A 19,580-nucleotide genomic window follows, 5' to 3' on the forward strand; every position below is an offset into this window, starting at 1 on the left:
TCCTCTCCCCTGTAGTCAGTCTGGTGAACTTTCCTGCTCCCCTCTAGATTCTGACCGCCGTTTCCCCGCCAATGTCTCTGGTTACTGAGCTCACCTCCCCTTCTAGCACCGATGTGTGGACTCGGAGCCCTGGGCATCCCTGCTCTCCCCGCTGGTGTCCGTGTGACATCCACTCCCCTTCCTGCACTGGCGCACAGACCCTGCGGCTCCTGCGGCTCGGCTTCCACACAGTGGGCAACCTTGTTCTCCCAGTAGGTCCTCCAAGTCACAGCCACTAGATCCGGAAGAGTTTCCTCTGCAATTTTTTCCTGATCCTTTTTCTGAGGCTACCGTAACTCCACTTTTATTAAACTAAATTTTCCCGGACTATCAGTGCGCACCCTCACTATTCCGCCATCTTGGCTCCGCCCCAATCATGAGATACTCTTTCACAGTAGCTTAGCAGGCGCAGGTGTCCCAACCACACCAGAACCCAGGCAGGCGTTAGCAATCTTTACCCACTTTTAACATGGTAGCCACTTGGCATTCAGGTGGTGAGCCTTGCCTTGTAGTTTCAAGTATGAAAAGAACACAAGACAAGGGAGTGTCTGTTCTTTTTCGTGAATGTTGGACTAAGAGATGCAGAGAATGAAGAGTTTTGTTCCTCGCAGTAGTGAGGGGCACACTATCCCTGGAACCCAGCTATGAAATAGTCCCACTTTGGAAAGTTCTTTCCTTCACTGTTTTTATTTACTTATCTAGTGATTGTACATGGCTGTCAATCTAGAAGTGTCCAATAGAAGAAGACATAATTATTGTTCTCTGCAAAGAGATTGATTTTCTGACTTTATCAAGGTCGTTAGTCAAATGAAATGGAGATTGACATATGGACAAGACAAAAGGGTAGTGCCATGTCACACATTTCTGGAAAGATCACAACTTAAAGTCTTGAGATGTGGAAGTGTGGTATGTAAACACTTCCATGGCACTTCATGTAGTATGGGATGACAAAATGGAAACAATCTTGATTTTATTTCTACAACTCACAAACCATTCTCCATGTTACCCCTGCTCTGCCACTCTTCAAGAGATTGGAGTCAGAATGGAAGTTCTGTTTTCAAAGGGATTTGGAGACATTTTCTATTCAGATGTTGGAGAATTCTGTGCCATTCCAGTTGATGTAACATCTTTTTTAAGTGTAGGTGCAGCCAAAATACAGATTTGATTTCAAGATCTTATTTCTGGGGCTGGTACTGTGGCACAGTGTGTAAAGCCACTGCCTACAGCACTGGTGTGCCATCTAGGCATCGATTTGTGTCCTGGAGCTCCACTTCTGACCCAGCTCCCTGATAATGGCCTGGGAAAAGCAGCAAAGAAGGCCCAGGTACTTGGGCCCCACTACCCATCTGGGAGACCTAGAAGAGAGTTCTAGCTCCTGGCTTCCTCTTGGCCCAGCTCTGGCAGCTGCGGCCATCTGGGGAGTCACATGGAAGATGGAAGGTCTCTCTCTCTCTCTCTCTGTCTCCTTCTCTGTCTCTGTATCTCTATATCTCCCTCTCTTTCTCTAACTCTGACTTTCAAATAAATAAGTGAATTGTTTTTTAAAAGGTTTTACTTCCTAATAACTTTAGTTTACACATCTTGTCTGTAAACCATTGAGCAATCTGTATACAGTTAAGAGATGTATGGTGTTTATTGTTATGTTAAGTGAACCAACTCTAATTTAGATGTTTTTACTCCTGTTAAACTATTTGAGTTAAGTTCATTTAAAATTTCATTTAGAAAATATTTACAATGTTGAAGTGAGAGGAAATAGAAGTTATTTTGTCATTCTCATTCTCATGCACATTTCTTACACTGGTTATAATCAGAATTTAATTCCATGAGGGGAAAGCATTCAAATGACAGTCTTTATAAAGGTCAAGTTTGGAATCACTGAAATTATATTTTCATCATGAATAAAAAAGTCCAATCTCCAACTCTAATGTTGAGCAGAATTGAAGTACATTCTTCAGAATTTCTCCAACAGGCAAATGAAAGCTTATTTATGCATGTTGTATTGCTCTTCTCTGGAATATCAATATTAATATTTGTTAACAGCTATTATATTTTAATGTAAAGTATATTTTTACTATCATAAAGGGTTCATACCATCCTTATGAAAGTAAATAACTTGTAAAAAACATACAGAATTCTGTAAAATTTTATATCCTTGTTGCTTTAGAGTTGGGAAGCAATGATTAGAAACCTCACATTCAGTTTCTGCCTGTCATATCATTTGGCATTGTGGTAGCTGCAGTATTTTGACATTCAGATTAAACTTCTGTTTCAACATGCTGTTACACCTGAGACAGACTAATACACATTTGGGCTAGCACTGTGGAACAGTAGGTTAATCCTCCATCTGCTGCAGTGGCATCCCAAATGCCTTCCAGTTCTACTCTGCTGCTACTCTTCTGATCCATCTTTCTGCTATGGTCTGGGAAAGCAGAAGATGGCCCAATTCCTTAGGCCCCTGTGCCCACACGGGACACCTGATTTCTATAGTGGTTTTACCAGTTTACATTCCCACCAACGGTGGATTAAGGTACTTTTTCCCTACATCATCACCAGATTTGTTGTTTGTTGATTTCTGTTTGAAAGCCATTTATACAACATAGTGAGGTGAAACCTCATGATGGTTTTCATTTGCATTTTCCTGAAGGCTAGTGATTCTGAGCATTTTTCATGTGTCTGTTGGCCATTTCGATTTCCTCTTTTGAAAAATGTTTGTTTAAGTACTTGGCCCATTTTGTAACTGGGTTATTTATTTTGTTGTTGTTGAGTTTCTTGATCTCTTTATATATTCTGGCTATTGATCCTTTATCAGTGGCATACTTGCAAATAATTTATCCCATTCTGTCAGTTGCTTCTACACTTTGCTGAGTGTTTCTTTGGCAGTGCTGAAGCTCCTCAATTTGTTGTAATCCTATTTGTCGATTTGGGTTTTGATTATCGTACCTCTGGCATCTTTTCCAAGAAGTCTTTGCCTATGCCAAAGTCTTGCAGGGTTTCCCCAATTTTCTCTAATAATTTGATGATATCCAGTTGTACATTTAGGTCTTTAGTCCATTTGGAATGGACTTTGTGTAAGGTGTAAAGTAGGGGTCTTGCTGCATATTTCTGCATGTGGAGATCCAGTTTCCCCAGCACCATTTGTTGAACAGTTTGTCCTTGCTCCAGGGATTGCTTTTAGCTCCTTTGTCAAAGATAAGTTGGTTGTAAATGCGTGCATTGACTTCTGCCATTTCTATTCTGTTCCTTTGGAATATGCATCTGTTTTGTATCAGTAACATGCTAGTTTGATTATAACTGCCCCGTACTATGTAATGAAATCTGGTATTGTGATGCTTCTGGCTTTGTTTTTGCTGTATAAGACTGCTTTTGCTATTAGGGGTTTCATATTTAGGAAACTGATTTCTTAAGCACAATTACCTACATCAATTAGATTTTATCACTTTTCCACTCAGCCATTGTTACAAGATGATACATATTTGTTATAATTCTACTACATTGTATCACATTTGTAGAGTCTCATAATTCCTTCATGTTAAAATATTTTTTCATTTGAAAAGAATACAATTGGGCTACTCCTTTAAAACTTACACTCACCCCAACCCACTTTCCAAAACATAAACACTGTTATGCTATCCATCTCTATAAATTTTTAATTTCTAAATATATTTTTTAAAGATTTATTTTATTTATTTGAAAAACAGGGCTACAGAGTGAGGTAGAGACTGAGAGAGAGGTCTTCTACCCGCTGGTTCACTCCCCAGATGGCTGCAATGGTTGCAGAAGAGCTTAACCAAAGGCAGGAGCCAGGAGCCTCTCCCAGATCTCCTACATGGGTGCAGGGACCCAAGGACGTGGGCCATCCTCCACCGCTTTCCCAGGCCACAGAAGAGAGCTGGATTGGAAGAGGAGCAGCCAGGACTAGAACCGCCACCCATATGGGATGCCGGTGCTTCAGGCCAGGGCTTTAACCCGCTGCACCATAGCGCTGGCCCCTCTAAATATGTTACATAAATACAATCACACATGGTTTAAATTTTTCATTTTTCTTCTTCACTCAGCATCTTGCCCTCAAGATCCATCCAAGTTGTAGCATGCATGAGCAGTTTTTTGTTGGCTGTTTTAATTGAAGAGTAGTATTCCATTATATGGAAGTATTAAGCTTTGTCTCACTAATCACAGTAAAGGATGCTTGGTTGGTTTCCAGCATGGCCATTTTAAGTAAAGCTATTATAAAACTTTGTGTACGTAGGTTTAGATGAAAATCATTTTCCACCACTTGGGATCTATGCCAGGGGTGAATTTCTTGGGTGATATTAATAAATAGATATTGAACTTTCCCAGAAAATACAAAAGGATTTCCAAAGTAGCTGTAGCATTTCATTTTCCAATCAGCAACAGAAGACTCAGTTTCTCTAAATGCCTACCAATAACTGAAGCTATGTTTTTTTTTTTATTTTAGCCACTTTAAGAAATGTACTGTGGCATAATTGTTGATTTCCTATGAGATCTCTCTTCTTGCTTGTATATGAGACCTTTGGCCTGTGTCTTTGTGTTTGTGTTTTAATCTCATTTTTTGTACAGATATTGGCATAAATAAGTTCAAGTTTATGAAGTAATGGAAGGAGGAAGCAGCCTATGTTATATGTGATAAACTACGGGGCTGGTGCTGTGGCTCACTTGGTTAATCCTCCACCTGTGGCAGCAGCATCCCATGTGGGTGCCAGGTTCTAGTCCTGGTTGCTCCTCTTCCAGTCCAGCTCTCTGCTGTGGCCCGGGAAAGCAGTGGAGGATGGCCCAGGTGCCTGGGCCCCTGCACCCACATGGAAGACCAGGAGGAAGTACCTGGCTCCTGGCGTCGGATCAGTGCAGCACCGGCCGTAGCAGCCATTTGGGGATGAACCAATAAAAGGAAGACCTTTCTCTATGTCTCTCGCTCACACTGTCTAACTCTACCTGTCAAATAAACAAAAAAAAATTTTAATGTGATAAACTCTTTACATTTCTATGCAGGTAGTAAAAGAAATGTGAATGCAATATGACAAAATGTGGCTTCTGGAGAGGGGGATTCAGGGAGAATTTCAACCTGGATATACTCTCTGTCATTTGCAATGAGAGTGTACACACAAATACATTACCACACTGTAATGAAGATTGCACACCAAAAACCAAAGGAGTCAGTCCATGGCAAGCCTTGAATGTCTTATTACTTAAGCCCCAAATTGCAAGCAACGTTCACATTGCTTGGAATTGCTACTTGGGCTTATAGTTGACAATTAAGTTACAGAACAGCAATTATACCCTGTAAGCAGGGCCAAATGGGATGGGATAGGACAGGAAAGAGAGGAGGGAAACAGAGAGGCCCTTACTTGAGAGTTAATGGGGCAAATGCTGAGAAACATCTTGGTGAAGGTTGTGATGCAAAGGGATCTGGTCTCTGATTTGCTCTCAGTCCCTGTACAGGGAATCAAAAAGCTCTCTAGAATCCTTATAAGCCTCACTGGGTCACCAGCCTTCAGGCCAGCTCCTTATGATTTAAAGGACAAACAAGGGTCCTGGCATCATCAAAAGAACTCTTCACCTGCAGAGAGAAGGATGGAAGAAAGGTAAGCATACTTAACAAGAAATGTCTGATTTCCAGTTATAGTTTTTGCTAAAATGTCATAGTCTAGGTTTCTACCTGTAAGCATTAAATTCAGGGGTCATGGATGTTCCTTCAGGAAAAGGAGAATGACAACACCTTCTCTCTGAAAGCTGGATTCCAGCACTCCAATGTGAGAGTTCCAAAGGGAGTCATGGAAAACTTTCTCCCTTTTGATCCATCTCTACACATTCTCCCCTTAACTCAAACCATTCACACCTGCTGTCTTGGAGAGAAGGCTGCCTCTACCATGTATTTCATAAGAAGGTAACATGCAGGCCGGCGCTGCGGCTCACTAGGCTAATCCTCTGCCTAGCGGCGCCGGCACACCAGGTTCTAGTCCCGGTCGGGGCGCCGGATTCTGTCCCGGTTGCCCCTCTTCCAGGCCAGCCCTCTGCTGTGGCCAGGGAGTGCAGTGGAGGATGGCCCAGGTGCTTGGGCCCTGCACCCCATGGGAGACCAGGAAAAGCACCTGGCTCCTGGCTCCTGCCATCGGATGAGCGCGGTGCGCCGCCCGCAGCATGCCGCCCGCAGCGCGCTGGCCGCGGCGGCCATTGGAGGGTGAACCAACGGCAAAGGAAGACCTTTCTCTCTCTCTCTCTCACTGTCCACTCTGCCTGTCAAAAAAAAAAAAAAAAAAAAAAAGAAGGTAACATGCAAACATTGAATCAGAGTTGAGCACTTGTCACTCAGGCTTCATTGTTGTACTTGATTTTCACTGTTATTCTACTTTATACATCTGGCAAGGTTCCAGGGGGTAGTAACACATTATCCAAACTGGGATAACTGAGAGCATGTCAAATGGTGACCATTTACAAAGAGGGGCTAGGTTAAGCTGCAGTGACAAACTTCAGTCACGCATACTAAATCTAACAATAGGAAGCATGATTTTCATCCCTAGACTTAAAAGACAGGAAAGCCTCCCCGTGAGGGCAGAGAAGGATGAAGGAAAATGTTCATGGCAATGAGACTAACCCTAACATCTTCTTATCTCCTGCGGGTCCTAGGTCTTTCCCTGTCTGAATATGGAATCATTTTTACTCTCATCTCCATCAGGGTTGTTTTTTCCTTTTTTTACATACTATGACTGTCACTTTTACTTAACCATCGGCCACATAGGTGAAAAATTGCATCAAAAATGGAAAGAAACATAAACGGAGAACCATGTTGCTTATCATTTGCAATGTACGTTTGGCTGTCCTAATGAAGGCCCAAATAATAGTGATCATTTTTTAAAGATTTATTTATTTAAGTCATAGAAACAGAGAGAGAGGAATAAACAGTGAAATAGAGAGAGATTTATCATCTACTACTTCACTTCCAAGATGGCCCCAGTAGCCTCTCTGGGCCAGGCCTAAGCCAGGAGCCAGGAGCTTCATCTGAGTCTCCTACATGGATAGCAGAGACTCAAGCATTTGAGCCATCTTCTGCTGCTTTTCCCAGGCCATTAGCAGGGAGTTGGATTGGAAGCCGAGCAGCTGAGCCTCAAACTGGCACCTGTATGTGATGTGGGCATCACAGGCAGCAGCTTTACTTGTTATGTCACAACACCTGCCCCAATAACAGTGACTTTAATAAGTTTATTAGCTCTGAGTCTGAGGCTTGGAAAGACAGACACTGGAGAAGAATGGCTCTTAAAAAGAAACTAGCAGTCTCTGCAGCCCCAGGTGGTTTCTCAAACTTGCATTCACATGAGGATTTTTGTGGGAGAAACTCATAGGATAAATGGGGGGGCAGGAGCAGTGGAGCGTTCAGACAGGACTGCAGGAGACCTGGAGCTGGTATTAGCTTGCTCTGGATGATGTGATCTCAGGAAACTTCTTGTCATTTAAGCCTCAGATTCTTCCTGTGTTAAGTGAGGATCAGACATGAAAATCCTTTAGGGAACCCATGAGAATAGTGGGATACAAGATGAACAAAGCAGGTAAGCCTTAGTCCTTTACAGGGCTTCAGGTGTGATGAGGAGGACACCCTAAACAGAGAGGTGCTCTGAATGGGGACAGAAGAGGTCTGGGTTCCTCCCTCTTCCTATGGGGCCAACCTAAGCTGGGCATTTGTGTCTCTAAGAGAGCCCGTGATGGATGCATTTACTCCTGGTTGCTGCTCAGACCTTCCAAGGAGGATGTTTTGTCTTCCAACTTAGGTGCCTCCTGCCCAGGGGAATCCCTCAGAACCGCGAGTCACAGCTGCCTTTGTGAAAGAGGAGAAGGATCCTGTGTTCTGCTTTCTGCTCCTGTTTAGACTTTACCCACCTCTATTGCTCCAATTTGATTGCTTTCACTGTCTCTTTTTTCTAAAGTTTGCTTGCCAGAGACCAGCTCCAGCCAGTCCAGGGGCCCCAAGGTGTGAGAGGTGTCAGCACTCGAAGAAATGAGAGACACTCACAGCAAGGCTGATGGCATGGCTCTGGCTTCGAGCACCAGACTTTATTTTTATATCACATAATGATTCTTTTTTTCTGACAATGAAAAGCCTGTTGTCCATTTTTTCTAATTACAATTTCTTTGATTTTCAAGGGCATATTTAGAGCATGGGTAACAATCACAGACAGATGCAGATAACAGGCTGCCCACACAAGCCAAGGCCTCGAGTGCTGCTGAACTATGCAGAAATTGGCTACATACGCTAGAATAGTACCTTCCTAATCTAATCTTCACTAGAAGCCCCAAGTTCAAAGCAGACCCTTTTTATAATGTATCCCCTCTTTGCAGTTCTTTCTGTAATTCTTTAATTTCTTTATTGCACTTATTTAAAGGTTCACTTAGTTCTTTTCTACAGTTTTGACATCCTAACCGTTGTAGTATTTGTACCATATAGTGAATTAAAGCTTTGTTAACATCTATCTTTATTCTAGTGGGAAGTATATACCAGAGAGCCTGTTGCCTTTTAATTCTTTTCCACAAATAGCTCAATCTTGCATAAAGCATTAACCCTTTCTCCTACACTAACATTCTGCTTGATTAAATTTCTACAAAACAATGGACATTTTGGAGGTTATGAGACTAAGTGCTCTTCCCTAAAATTAGGAATACAGCAATCATTAGCAGGACCACCAGGAATCTCCAGCTTGCTTATGCAGAGTGTAGTTCTCATCAAACCTAAAATCACCAAGAGGACCGCAGCTGTCCTCACACCTTGCTGAGACAGACCTTCTGCTGTGACCTTGTCGACCAGCTGAAGTTTGCCTTGGCTTCATCATTTGCTTTTGCTAGATTTTATTCTCATCCACAATTTGAACTGCCTTCTTGAACTTAACTTGGAGATATCTCCCCTGCTTTCCAACCACTCATGCTTAGTTGTCAGACACGGCTGGGGGATCAGAGGGTGACCTTGAGACACCTCTGCTGCATTCATATCTGCAGTGTCAGATATTAGAGGCAAATCAATCATCATTTTTTGACTCCAACTCCATCCTCTACAAAATGGAAAAATACTGATTTTTCACTTCACAGAAGTAAACTTGAATAAAATTTGAGCCAACCTGATAATCTCTCAATCATTTGCTCTTAATCATGCAGATACAAGCTATGCTTTTTCTACAAGGACATTTGCATGAACATCTCTCTCTCAATTCTAAGTGCCACCTTTTTCTACCACCAACCACAGTCACCCCTCACAGAAATGCTTCCATCAACAAAGGAAACACTATTAAAGATATCTTGGGAGAGAAAATGCAGTATGTTCACTTAAGAGATGGGCCAAGGACCTCAATAGACATTTTTCAAAAGAGGAAATCCAAATGGCCAACAGACACATGAAAAAATGTTCAAGATCACTAGCAATCAGGGAAATGCAAATCAAAATCACAATGAGATTTCATCTCACCCCAGTTAGAATGGCTCACATTCAGAAATCTACCAACAATAGATGCTGGTGAGGATGTGGGGAAAAAGGGACACTAACCCACTGTTGGTGGGAATGCAAACTGGTCAAGCCACTATGGAAGTCAGTCTGGAAATTCCTCAGAAACCTGAATATGACCCTACCATACAACCCAGCCATCCCACTCCTTGGAATTTACCCAAAGGAAATGAAATTGGCAAACAAAAAAGCAGTCTGAACCTTAATGTTTATTGCAGCTCAATTCACAAGAGCTAAGACCTAGAATCAACCAAAATGCCCATTAACAGTAGACTGGATAAAGAAATTATAGGATATGTACTCTATAGAATACTATACAGCAGTAAAAAACAATGAAATCAGGTCATTTGCTACAAAATGGAGGAGTCTGGAACACATAATGCTGAGTGAATTAAGCCAGTCCCAAAGGGACAAATATCATATGTTCTCCCTGATCAGTGACAACCAACCAAGAACCAAAAAGGAAACCTGTTGAAGTGAAATGGACTCTATGAGAAACAGTGACTTGATCAGCCTTTGTCCTGACTATTGATGTGCAATTTAATATTTTATCCCTTTTAGTATTTTTTGTTCTACTTAATATTATTGGTTGAACTCTGTAATTAACACACAATTATTCTTAGTTGTTTAAAGTTAACTGAAAAGTGATCTCTGTTAAATACAAGAGTGGAAATGAGAGGGAGGAAATGTACAATTTGGGACATGCTCAAGCTGACTTGCTCCAAGTGGTGGAGTTAGAAACATACCAGGGGATTCCAATACAATCCCATCAAGGTGGCATGTACCAATGCCATCTCACTAGTCCAAGTGATCAGTTTCAGTTCACAATGGATCACACTGATAGGTCTAAGAGTCAAAGGGATCATATAGACAAGACTAGTGTCTGCTAATACTGACTGATAGAATAAAAAACGGAGAGAACAATCCAACATGGGAAGTGGGATACACAGCAGACTCATAGAACGGCAGATGTCCTAAACAGCACTCTGGCCTCAGAATCAGCCCTCAAGGCATTCGGATATGGCTGAAGAGCCCATGAGAGTATTTCAGGCATGGAAAGCCAAGACACCCTGGCAAAAAAAAAAAAAAAACGACTTAAATGAAAGATCTCTGTGAGTGAGATCACAGTGGAAAGAACGGGCCATCAAAGAAGGAGGTACCTTTCTCTGAAGGGAGGAGAGAATTTCCACTTTGACTATGGCCTTGTTGAAATAAGATCAAAGTCGGTGAACTCAAGAGGCTTCCATAGCCTTGGCAACTCATGACTAGAGCCTGGGGAAATTACTGACGCTATAAACAAGAGTGTCAAATTGTTAAGTCAACAACAGGAGTCACTGTGCACTTACTCCCCATGTAGGATCTCTGTCCTTAATGTGTTGTCCAATGTGAATTAATGATATGACTAGTGCTCAAACAGTATTTGGCACTCTGTGTGCTGTGTGGGTGCAAACTGATGAAATCTTTACTTAATATATACTAAATCGATCTTCTGTATAAAAAGGTAATTGAAAATGAATCTTGATGTGAATGGAATGGGAGAGGGAGGGGGAGATGGAGGGTTGCGAGTGGGAGGGAAGTTATGGGGGGGGGCATTGCAATCCATAAGCTGTACTTTGGAAATTCATATCTACTAAATAAAAGTTTTAAAAAATGCAGTAGGTTCATAGGAGACACTACACACAGCACACCACTTAGCAGCCTTCCATGATTGCCCCACCTTTCACTAACTCTTTTCAGGGGCACTCACACCTGGCAGTCACCCTCTGCCTCCACTTCCTTTCTGTTAGCAATTCATCTCAGGCTCAGATCTTTCCCCTACACTGTGATTCAGCATAGTGCTCCTCTGTATGCCTTCACTCATTGAATACATATTGAGAAAACTTGTAGCACACGAAGTTACAAACCAAGGAGATAAGAAGTGCTCCTGGCTTCAATGCTGACCATCTAGTCCACAAGGCCCTGCCGTCCTCACACCCGTGCTAACAAGAGGTCGCCTCTTCTCACGGCCCTACAGCTAGGTCTACTTTATCCTCATTGCATGGACCACTCTTAGTCATGGGGGTGTATTAATCACCTCCATGTCTTTGGAATTCCTGAACCTTAAAGTGAGTTTCAGGCCCAGGCCAGGGTAATAGCTGGGTCCATAACTCTATCACATTGAATGAGGGCATTTGAACCATAGAACATTTCCATGTCATTTAGATGAAATGAACTGCAAAAGAAAGAGTCCAGAACGTAGAGTCAGCAGGAACTGTGTGACTCCATGTTCAAGTAGTCCCCAACTCTTGATAAGTTACTTTTCTCTGCAAGCTTCCATTTCCACCCTCTGAAACACAGGAAAAGGAATTCTCACATAATGACACAGATCTGAGGATCAGCAATATGGCAGCAAAGTTCAACTCTTTGTTTCTGTTCCCAGGGACCCCAGTGGAGGCATTCCAAGCCTGAATCCAGCTATCCCAGCATGGGGGACGACACTCGCACCAAGCACAAGAGCAAGTCCAAACGGTGATGGAGCTTTTTATGCAGAGCAGGTGATCCTAGGCGCACTGATCATCACCATTGCCATTGTTGGGCTGGCAGGAAACGCGGCTGTGCTCTGGCTCCTGGGCTTCCGCGTGCGCAGAAATGCCTTCACTGTCTACGTCCTCAACCTGGCCGGGGCAGACTTCCTCCTGCTCAGCTGCCTCCTCATAGATTTCTTGATTTTTGCCATTGAATTTTTCCATCTTTCCAACTTCCCCTACTATATAACAAATTTACTAATAATCATGACATTCTTCCCCTACATCTTGGGCCTGAGCATGCTCAGCGCCATCAGCACCGAGCGCTGCCTGTCTGTCCTGTGGCCCATCTGGTACCGCTGCCACCGCCCCAGACACCTGTCAGCTATCATGTGCACTCTGCTCTGGGCCCTGTGTCTGGTACTGAGCATTTTGGTATGGAAATACTGTTCATACTGGAGTAACTCTTCTGACTATTTTAAGTGTATGAAAATTCATTTCACCATGGCCTCCTGGCTGATTTTCTTACTTGTGGTTCTCTTGGGGTCCAGCTTGGCTCTGCTGCTCAAGATCCTCTGTGGCTCCCGCCGGGTGCCGCTGACCAGGCTGTATGTGACCATCCTACTCACAGTGCTGGTCTTCCTGCTCTGCGGCCTGCCCTATGGCTTCTTCATGTTCCTCTTAATCAGGATTAAGAGTTTTAATGAAAAATCTGCTGTCTTTACATACTTTGTTATGACTCTTCTCTCCAGTGTTAACAGCTGCACCAACCCCATCATTTACTTCTTCGTGGGCTCCTTTCGGCAGCGCCAGAGGCAGCCCCTCACAGAGGTTCTCCAGAGGGCTCTGCAGGGCAGTCCTGAGGACCAGGAATGATGTGGCAGCCTGGGCTGCTGACGAACAGCCTCTGCTGTGGTCAGTCAGATGTGGCTTGGAGAGGTGACACCGCCTTGCTGCACGTCACAGGTACAGCTTTTCTCTCAGCTTCACATCTCTGAATCAAGTCAGTGACTCCTCACCATCTTCCAGGAGGCTTACTTAACCTGACTTTTCTTGTTTGTGTTAGAGAAAGAACACTAAAATAAAAATCTCCATCATTCTTGATATGGTCAACATATTTCTCATCTTACTCTGAGTATTTCTTGTCAAATGATGCTCTTTGCAGTTTCATTGCAATGGAAAGAATGTCTTCAAAAACCATAAACCTTTGGTCACAACTATTTTCTACATGAAGCTGTAGAAAAAGAATACTGCTTATTCATTAGTCAGGCAATGTTTCACTGAGGATCGTGTCCAGATACACAATGGGGGCACTGGCTGGTGCAATACTTGGTTCTGAATTGCTAAGTTCTGTTAGCTCTAATTCCTGATGTGTTTGAGGTTTTTTTTTTTTTGGGGGGGGGGTGTTGTCCTTAGAGAGAATCTGTACTTGCATAGAAACACTCCAGGAAACTGGGGTTATGAAAAGTCATCTAGCCGGCGCCGTGGCTCAATAGGCTAATCCTCCACCTTGCGGCGCCGGCACACCGGGTTCTAGTCCCGGTTGGGGCGCCGGATTCTGTCCCGGTTGCCCCTCTTCCAGGCCAGCTCTCTGCTATGGCCAGGGAGTGCAGTGGAGGATGGCCCAGGTGCTTGGGCCCTGCACCCCATGGGAGACCAGGAAAAGCACCTGGCTCCTGGCTCCTGCCAGGATCAGCGCGGTGCGCCGGCTGCAGCGGCGGCCATTGGAGGGTGAACCAACGGCAAAAGGAAGACCTTTCTCTCTCTGTCTCTCTCTCTCACTGTCCACTCTGCCTGTCAAAAAAAAAAAAAAAGAAAAGTCATCTAGAGGCATTTATCCATGGCTTGATGACACAGTACACTCTCCCATAGACATGGGCTGAAGGAACAATGTTGTGAGCTAGGTGACCACAGAAGGTCATGTCTCCTACACTATGACTATAATGAAGATGAGCACATACTCTTCTCGCCTATTTGACAGCTTCCTGGGATTCAGAGATGTTTCTCTAATGCTCTTTCCTTAGGATGATATTGTATGGATCAGGTTCCAAGATTTTCAGTACATCAATGCTGACTGTAAATAAATGTGAGATATGGCTTTGTGCATCAAAACCTAGAATATACTGTGGAAGAAGGCATCTGCTTATACTCATCTACTCTATTAGTGTAATTGGATTTGAATTCTTCCAGTTTGCAAAGAGAGAGTTGGGAAGCAGAGAGAGGGGAAATAACACTAAGAAAAGTCTGTGTGGTAGGGCAGATCAGAACAGGTTTGCTAAATATTTGGGAATTGAACCACTGAATCCACAATTTACCAAACTGGTACCCTATATGGAATTTTCTAGCCATGCTACCATTGTGAGGTAGTCAAGGAAAGATAAATAGGCTCTCAATAGATAGAAATGAGAAGAGAGGCAATTCCTAGTTTTATTGTTAATGAAAGCATAGAAGCAGTTCACAAAATGGTGATTAGTCTGTAAGCCTATCATTCTTATGCCACCCCAATAACTAGTAGTGATTGAAAATCCCTCATAAGAAGAATCATAACTCCGGTGTGCTGGGAGCAATGAGCAATATCTGTCATGGTCTCAAAGTAGAAAGTAGGGGACTTCACTGTGGCTCAGTGCGTTAAGTCACAGCCTGCAGGTCCAGTATTCAAAATGGTCATCAGTTCAAGTCCCAGGTGTTCTACTTCCAATCCAGATCTTGCTAATGGACCTGGGAAAAAGTTGTGAAAGATTACCCAAGTGCTTGACCCCTACACCCATGTAAGAGACCCAGATGAACATCTGGGTTCCTGGATTCTATCTGGCTCAGCTCCAGTCATCGCAGTCATTTGGAGTGTGTATCAACAGATGGAACATCTTTCTCTCACTCTCTCGCTCTCTCTTGCTCTTGCTCTCTCGTTCTCTCACTCTCTCGCTCTCTCTTGCTCTTGCTCTCTCGTTCTCTCACTCTCTCGCTCTCTCTGTAACTCCAACTTTCAAGTAAGTAAATTCTTATTAAAAGCCAAAGAGTAAGAAATATTGATATGAATTTTGCAAAATTCGTTGAAGTCATTTCTACCATACTATTAAGAAGGAGAGGGCTGACTGGGTCACCTCAGCAGGACAAACCAAATAGGCAACATCTTGCTCTCATGATCCTCCTCCCAGCCGTATTTCTAACTCTGCAGAGTGAGAAAACATGCAAGGAAACAACAAATATGGAAACAAGCAGTGTAAAGACTAGGAGTCGGGGCCGGCGCTGTGGCGCACTAGGTTAATCCTCTACCTGTGGCGCCAGCATCCCATGTGGGCACCAGTTCTAGTCCCGTTTGCTCCTCTTCCAGTCCAGCTCTCTGCTGTGGCCCAGGAGGGCAGTGGAAGATGGCCCAAGTGCTTGGGCCCCTGCACTCGCATGGAAGACCGGGAGGAAGCACCTGGCTCCTGGCTTCAGATCCGCGCAGCTCCGGCCGTGGCGGCCACTTGGGGAGTGAGCCAACAGAGGGAAGACCTTTCTCTCTGTCTCTCTGTCTCTCTCTCTCACTGTCTGAAACTCTGCCTGTCAAATAAATAAATAAAATCTTTTTTAAAAAAAAAGACTGGGAGTAAAGAAAGAAACAGCAAATTGTACCCCTCTTTTCTATTCAGTCTTTTTGCTGAAACGGCCCACTTCAGAAATAGGGATTCAGTTCATCTTTAAACTAAATTCAACATTTTATTCCTCACAAAATGATTCACCTCTAAACTTTTTATAGGCTAGATATGGACAGTGGCTTAAGATTAAGCATGCAGTTAAGAGACACTTGTCATCTTGCACTTTTTTTGAAATGTAATATCTTAGGTATGTTGATGTTTAGATTAAAACTCCTATTTAATAACATCCTGCTACACGTTAGAGAATTGTCGCTCCCCCTCTTCGTGGAGGAGCAACACAGGACCCTGCGCTGTTCTTTCGTCTGCTCGGCCCTCCCCGGGTTTGCTGCTGGTTCTTCCCGGGTTGGCTACTGTCCCTTCCACCTCCGTGGAAGGGCGGTTCCCCCTGGCCACATTCCCCACTTCCGCAGGGGAGCGGCACACCGCCGGCCGGCTCTCTCGGGGGCTACTCAGGTGTTCCCCTTAGATGTTCCCCTTAGATGTTCCTGGTGCATGCCGTCTCTCTCCTCCTTTATAGTCCTCCTCTGCCAATCCCAACTCTGCTGCCCACACACCGAGTACGCTGCTCTCCTCCAATCAGGAGCAAGTCCTACAGTTTATTGGCTGAACTGGAGGCAGCTGTGTAGAAGCTGTTTTCTTCTCTCCCAGCGCCATATTGTGGGAGAGCAGATGCATAGAATAAGTCTTAATTCCAGTAACTTAGTCTAGTCCGAGTTGCTCCCCACAAGAATAATGCACAAAAACTTTAGAAATTTTACGTAGACCAGTGAGAGAAAAGATGCTAGCTTGGGCCTTTACTGGTATCAGTAAAATTTCATTGATTCATTCTTAAAGAACAGTGGGAAGCACATAATGCACTGCTAATAGTCACAGATGATTATGCTACCTTCAGAACAATATGCCTGGTTTACAGACTTCTCTCCAGCACAACCCTTGTACTCATTCTCAGTGACTTCAATATTTGTGGACATGTTCCATCTGACAAAATGATCTTCCAACAGTGTTTTAGACTTTTGTTCTGAATTAATCAAGGGCTAGCAAGCAATTCCAAAACCAGTTCAAAGGGTTCCTGTATACTCGACAGGCTACCGCAATGCTGACAAGTTACATACATGCAGCATATTACTAAAACATGAATAAGTAGTGGTAGGGGCAATTAACCTAGTGATTAAGATGCTTGCTTCAGGCCAGTGCCGTGGCTCAATAGGCTAATCCTCCGCCTTGCGGTGCCGGCACACCGGGTTCTAGTCCCGGTCGGGGCGCCGGATTCTGTCCCGGTTGCCCCTCTTCCAGGCCAGCTCTCTGCTGTGGCCCGGGAGTGCAGTGGAGGATGGCCCAAGTCCTTGGGCCCTGCACCCCATGGGAGACCAGGATAAGTACCTGGCTCCTGCCATCGGATCAGTGCGGTGCGCCAGCCACAGCGCTCTGGCTGTGGCAGCCATTGGAGGGTGAACCACCGGCAAAGGAAGACCTTTTTCTCTGTTTCTCTCTCTCACTGTTCACTCTGCCTGTCAAAAAATAAATAAATAAATAAATAAAATTTTAAAAAAAGAAGTTTAAAAAAAAAAAAGATGCTTGCTTCCCACACTGGAGTATGTGGGTAGGATTCCTGATTCCAGTCTGCTACTAGAGACCCTGAGAAGTAACGATAATGGTTCAAGTAGTTGGTTCCCGCCACATGTGTGGAAGGCCTGGATTGCAATCTTGTCTTCCAGCTTTGACCTGGAACCTGGGCATTTTGGGTATTTGGAGAGTGAATCAGCTAATATCTCTCTGTCTGTGTATCTATCTATCAATTTATCTGTGTATCTCAAATTAAAATTTAAACATCTAAGAATAATTATGTGTTAATTACAGAGTTCAACCAATGGTACTAGAACAAAAAAAATACTAAAATGTATAAAGTATTACATTGTACATCAACCGTCAGGACAAGAGCTGATCAAGTCACTGTTTCTCATAGTGTCCATTTCACTTCAACAAGTTTCCCTTTGGTGCTCAGTTAGTTGTCGCCGATCAGGGAACATCTGTGTATCTCAAATAATTAAATAGAAAAATTGTTTAAAACTTTTATTTAGTAAATTTCCAAAGTACAGTTTATGGATTATAATGGCTTTTCCCCCCGCCATAACTTCCCTACCACCTGCACCCCTCCCATCTCCCGCTCCTTCTCCCATTCCATTCACATCAGGATTCATTTTCAATTACCTTTATATACAGAAGATCGATTTAGCATATATTAAGTAAAGATTTCATCAGTTTGCACCCACACAGAACATAAAGTGCAAAATACTGTTTCAGTACTAGTTATAGCATTAATTCACATTGGACAACACATTAAGGACAGAGATCCTACATGGGGAGTAAGTGCACAGTGACTCCTGTTGTTGACTTAACAATTTGACACTCCTGTTTATGGCATTAGTAATCTCCCTAGGCTCTTGTCATGAGTTGCCAAGGCTATGGAGGCCTTTTGAGTTCACCGACTTCGATCTTACTTAGTCAAGGTCATAGTCAAAGTGGAAGTTCTCTCTTCCCTTCAGAGAAAGGTACCTCCTTCTTTGATGGCCCGTTCTTTCCACTGTGATCTCACTCACAAAGATCTTTCATTTAGGGTTTTTTTTATTTCCAGAGTGTCTTGGCTTTCCATGCCTAAAATATTCTCATGGGCTCTTCAGCCAGATCCAAATACCTTAAGAGCTGATTCTGAGGCCAGAGTGCAGTTTAGGACAACTGCCGTTCTATGAGTCTGCTGTGTATCCCACTTCCCATGTTGGATCCTTCTCTCCCTTTTTTATTCTATCAGTTAGTATTAGCAGACACAAGTCTTGTTTGTGTGATCCTGTTGACTCTTAGACCTATCATTATGATCAATAGTGAACTGAAATTGATCACATTTAACTGAAAAGTGATCTCTGTTAAATCTAAGAGTGGGAATAAGAGTGGGAGAAGATGTACAATTTGGGACATGTTCAATCGGACTTGCCCCAAATGGTAGAGTTAGAAATGTGCCAGGGGATTCCAATACAATCCCATCAAGGTGGCATGTACCAATGCCATCTCACTAGTCCAAGTGATCAATTTCAGTTCACAATTGATCATACTGATAGGTCTAAGAAATTTTTGAAAAATGGTAAATTAGATTGATACAAGATGATTATATATATTACAGATCACATTCAGATTTCACTCACGTGTGCACACATTAAATTTAGGAGGAGAGGAGGATCTCTTCTGATGAGATTCTATTATGTTTTTTGCACATCTGGATTCATGTAATTTCCACCCACGTATTAAAAAAATTTCTTCAAAACAAAGGCACTCCCTGAGAAATCTTTTTATAGTCACACACAACCCAACTTCCTTTTTAAACTCCTGAAAATCTCTGATTGGTGTTTAATTTTTGAAATTGATTCATTTCAAAAATGTATATAAATAAAATAATACACTGCATAATTTGTTGAATTTGACTTTTTGCCTGGCATACTGTCTGCAAAAGCTATGCAAATTGTTGTAGGCATCAGTAATTTACTTTTGTTTCTTTAATTACAGAACAAATTTCAGTATCACAATTTTCACAATTCACATGTAAAAGAACATTTAGTTTGCTTCCATTTTGGCTCCCAGGAATAGATACAAATATTTTAAGTGAACAACTTTTTAATTCTCTACAGTAAATTTTAGGATTGAGTTATATCATGAGTATATGGTTTGCCTTTTTAAAGAAATCCAAGAGTTTTCCAAAGTGACTGTACCATTTTCCTTTTCCACCAGATATGTATGAATCATCCAGTTTCTCCAATTTCTTGCCTACATTAGATCTAGCTAACCATTGACAGAAAATGTTACTCCAGGCCAGCACCGCGGCTCAATAGGCTAATCCTGCGCCTTGCAGTGCAGGCA

The 19,580-nt window shown here is 43.0% G+C and overlaps 1 protein-coding gene across 1 annotated transcript; it reads left to right on the forward strand.

The window, feature by feature from the left end:
* Window positions 1–5,741: 5,741 nt before the first annotated feature.
* Window positions 5,742–12,915, forward strand: LOC138845958 (mas-related G protein-coupled receptor member X4-like). The gene is made up of 2 exons (XM_070060039.2): window positions 5,742–5,941; window positions 11,955–12,915. Exons 1-2 carry the CDS (start codon window positions 5,742–5,744, stop codon window positions 12,913–12,915), a joined length of 1,161 nt encoding a protein of 386 aa, XP_069916140.2.
* The last annotated feature ends 6,665 nt before the right edge of the window (window positions 12,916–19,580 follow it).

This window comes from Oryctolagus cuniculus, chromosome 1 (genome assembly GCF_051225735.1).
Source record: "Oryctolagus cuniculus isolate XC-2025 breed Fujian yellow rabbit chromosome 1, ASM5122573v1, whole genome shotgun sequence".
NCBI classification, from domain to species: domain Eukaryota; kingdom Metazoa; phylum Chordata; class Mammalia; order Lagomorpha; family Leporidae; genus Oryctolagus; species Oryctolagus cuniculus.